Here is a 4,199-nt window from a genome sequence, read left to right as displayed (position 1 = left end):
AACTCTCGAGTGCGCTTGAGTGACACAGCATGTCCGGTGGCTAGAGAAGATCTCCGGGTTGATTTTTTTTCTTGTAAGGAGCCATTGAGAGACAGAAAAATACGCACTTTGGGGCGTCAATAGCGGGGCGAGGGGACACACTTCAACCCAACGCGCACTTCCAATCGAACGTCAAACGGCAATCGAACCACGGGCGTGAATGTGACGTAAATGTGACTCGATTTCGGATGCCACCTGCAGACGCGGAACCGAAAGCTTACGCGAACAGGGACGTACGAACGCGTGGGTCCGTCATGCAGAACGGTGAACAAGGAGAAGGAGGAGAAGGAGGAGAAGGAGGAGCAGAAGTCACAAATTGGTTACCGGCGTGCAAAACGAATCAACGGACAAGGGAGAGTCAGTGTTAGGAAGTTAGCATCTTTGCAGACGCGAAGAGTCGAGATCAGCGTTGCTACACAGCTGGCCAACTAATGACGTCGTGGAATCGATGATCGATTGTCGAGGGGAAGGCTTCGTGGGAGAGGATCAAATGGAGAAGGCAACGTGTGTTTAGTGTGATACAATATTTACACATCATCTGCTGCTGCTGCTGCTGCTGCGGTGCCTTCTGTCCTCCGTGTGTTAGCAGCGTGCTGGAACGTGAATAATGTACGCGCGGCATTGACGCAGGCCCCACAGGAGGTAACTGGCCCCGTTCGCAAAGCGATATGCGATTCTAGGTGCAGCATAACTGCGAGACACATTAAAAAAAAGGTGCATGCGAAGGTCTCCATTCTCTTCCCGTTAGTACGATTCTTATTCCAGATTAAAACAATAAAAAGCAGTCGTAGTCGTGGCACAGCAGTCGCCAATCACCTGTTGCACGCGCTGGTGAATGGTGCGCTGGCTGCGGGGGCAGCCTTGGCTCGTGACTCGTGTCTCGTGACTGATAGACTGCACCCTTCCGGTCCGATCAAACGCAAGACAGGAGAGTCAAGGGGAGATTTGGCTGCAACAATCGAGAAGCTTGATAGCCTTCCTTCTGGAAAACGGAACAGATCTATATTTAAACTCTCTGCCCCACTCCACTCTGTCCTTCATTGTGTGCCCGTTGGATTCGGGGCAAGACATTCTCTTCTCGCGCACGTATCCGCGTAAGATGGAAGGGCGCCTGGGATACTACTTCCTGTCGTGGTGTTCGTTTGGGGAGAACCATGGCTCGGAATGCTCACGTAACCAAACGGGTCAAACGCGCTGTTACAAGGATGGTCGCGGATAGTGACACGGGTACCACACCGTCCACAATCCCCCGGGTGCCTGTGTTGGATTTGAACTTTTGCACCATTCGTCGTAGCAGGCGATTCAAATCGCAAGCCGCTGCCGCTTTGGTTGTGCGCCCTAGAAACCGAACTGCAGGTCGGGTGCGGCCAACGGGTGCGCTGCTCATCGTACTATCGGCAAGAAAAGGTATCGAAAGGTATCCGACCAAACGCGATTCGCACCGTACTGGGCGTACTCGGAGGTATTGGCTGTGCGCTTAACCTCCACGGTGGCGCAGGCGAATTAAATCGACCTGAATTAACACCATCATCGTCGTCGTCGTTGTCGTTCCTTCAATTATTCATTTCCACTGGTACGGCAGCGGGGCCTACTACTACCAGCGGGCGCGGGAGAAGGCACAAAAGGTTGCCACTACACTGTCGCTGTGCTGCAGAGGAATGTCCGGTACCAACGCGTAACTAAGGTTCTAATGTGTACGGCAGGCAGGCGAGGCAGGCAATTGAGGCGACGGTAGGTACGATTCTACCACCGAAAAGCCTGGTGAGCAGGTCATTTTCGGTGAAGAACCCGAACGCCACTCGCTCGTCGCGTTGGGTTCTAGCGGGGAAATCCAAAAAATCAATGTAATAAATTGACGTAAGCCACAGCCACTTCCACTACGTACTACGTGCTCCTGCCTGCTTCCCGTTTTGACCTTCGACCGTTCCAGGCGTCCTCTCAGCTGTGGCCCGAGTGGCGCCCTGGCGCATCCTTGCGGCCACCACCGGAGGAGAGCCTTCGAGGGGGTCCATGAAGTGGATTTTGATATGCATTTCTCTTCCTTTCGCCTTGCCTTTCACATCGGTGCTCTCCCCACAACATCAGAGTATCGCTCTGTTTGTCTCCTTCGCTACTTCAATTTCACTCGCTCTCCCTTCCCCTCTCTCTCTCTCTTTCTCAGAATTGTGGAGGATAGAACTATGTGGAATGCAGGCACGGCACGAGCAGCCTTTTGCGTTTCCTGGTTACATAATTTTCACAAAAGGCCCGAGCAGCAACTGGAGCAGAGTGGATGTTGTGATCTAGTGGGCCACTACGTTCCCATCCCTTCGTCCTCCTTCGTTACCTTACCAGTAGTAAGCCACGGTATCGCCGAGCCCGTTCTTCACGTTGCGATCCAGCAAGTTGTAGCAAATGTTGGTCGACGCACCTTCCATCCACTTGACAAAGATCGGCCCCTTGGTGACGTCGAAGTTGTAGGAGACAAAGTTCTTCGGATCGTACGGTGTCTCCCAGTGGAACTGCTTCGCCACGTTCGCCCAGAACTGGCCCGGATTGTCCAGCGACTGCTGGTAGAACTCCCGGTACTGCTCCATGCTGTTGATGTATGCCTTGTCCGTGACATCCGGGTGCGGATTGAAGATCTGCGGTTCCGAAGGCATGCTGCTGCTGCTGCTGCTGTGACCGAAGTCGATATAGCAAGTGTATCAAATCACCAAACTCCAACCCCAAACTCAATGTTCAGACACTCTACGGTTCGACGGCACTATTACTGCACTGGCGCACCCAATAACGCACACGATGGTCACTACGCACTTCCCAGAAACACACGCACAGACACGCACACGCGGTGGGGTTGGGTGGAAAATGAATGTTTTCGTTGTTTTTGTTCCGTCACACGCACGATGGACGCCACGATGGAGGCGCCTCAACACACCTTGCTTGCCGCTGCTTTTACTGGTGCTACTCCTGCTGCTGCTGCTGCTGCTACTCCGGAGGGAAACGTTGTCACTCCGACGACCGAATCAAGACTCTTCGGTGCGAGAACTTTGTCGACCACGGATAGTTCACCGCGCGCGCAGGTGGTACACGAACTCACTCTCTTCCTTGCACTACTAATCGCTCTCTTCTCTCTCTCTCTTGCGCGGCACTTTTCCGAGTACACTAATCTCTCAACTCGCGCGAAACCCTCTTCGCTGTGGTATCGTTCTCGTCGTCGTCGTCGTCGGATGGATTGCTTCCAAAAAGGGCCGCACAATTGCGTTATCTCACACTGATGATGGTGTCGATGAGGACGATCGGACCAGAATCCGGTGGAGGCGCACAAGACAATCGACGGGGTGGTTTGTGCGACGTGCCACAGACAGAATCATACGATAGCGCACCAGCAGCCAATGGCGATGACGGCGATGATGATGCCGCCGTCTCGGGCGGACGTTTCGTCGAAATGAGTGTTGCTAGGGTCGGCGGTGAGTCGTTATAAGCCAGGGCGAGCCAGGGCGCGAGAGCACACACCGTCCTCTCGGGCAACGCACACACAAGAAACAATTTCAATCGCAACCACGATGATGCGTGTAGTATCTCGCGTGGCAGCATGCTTTGTTTGGTTTATTTTGAGGCTAGGGTTCTCGCGCACAATCTCTCTCTTTCTCTCTCTCTCTCTCTCGCTTCGGTGTCGGCGGCGAGCGCTTTTATCTCTCTATCTTTTCAATTTTGCAATTCCGCTTTCCAGTGCACCTCTCCCCCCCCCCCCCCCCCCCCCACCTGAAGTAACCTTGAGATAGTGGATCACTTCTTGTTCCGAACTGCAATCCTTGCAACACGCTCCCGCTTCCACCCCTTGACACGAAACACGGAAGAACCGGGGAATGCAAATTAATGTGCACCCTTTTCTTGTTGTTCAGTTTTATAGCATGCTGGGGAAATCGCGTTTTATTTAACTGTTTCAAATTTGCCAATGGTAACGTGATTGGACCCACGGTAACATTGTAGGGGTTGCATCGCTAAATAATATGCCAGTCAGTTGAATGCATTCATCATCGCATCGAACAACACATTCTGCCTGCTACTTCTCCAACCTAATCCATCGAATTTACCGAAACAGACGCGCAGTTTATAATTATCTGTTGACATATCGCCCAGACGGGGCTGCTATCGAACTCGCCGGTGCTTCGGATCGG

General features: G+C 53.0%; 1 protein-coding gene across 1 annotated transcript in view; it reads right to left on the bottom strand.

Moving 5' to 3' along the window:
* Positions 1–3,455, bottom strand: part of LOC126579110 (acetyl-coenzyme A synthetase) — an 8,696-nt gene extending 5,241 nt beyond the window's left edge. The window contains exon 1 of the mRNA XM_050242411.1: positions 2,371–3,455. Within this exon, the coding sequence (XP_050098368.1) occupies positions 2,371–2,681 (311 nt within the window). The 5' untranslated portion in view covers positions 2,682–3,455. The remainder of the gene's footprint in view (positions 1–2,370) is intronic.
* Between the last annotated feature and the right edge of the window lie 744 nt (positions 3,456–4,199).

This window comes from Anopheles aquasalis, chromosome 3, assembly GCF_943734665.1.
Source record: "Anopheles aquasalis chromosome 3, idAnoAquaMG_Q_19, whole genome shotgun sequence".
Taxonomy (NCBI): Eukaryota; Metazoa; Arthropoda; class Insecta; order Diptera; family Culicidae; genus Anopheles; species Anopheles aquasalis.
This window is presented reverse-complemented; position numbering and strand designations above follow the sequence as displayed.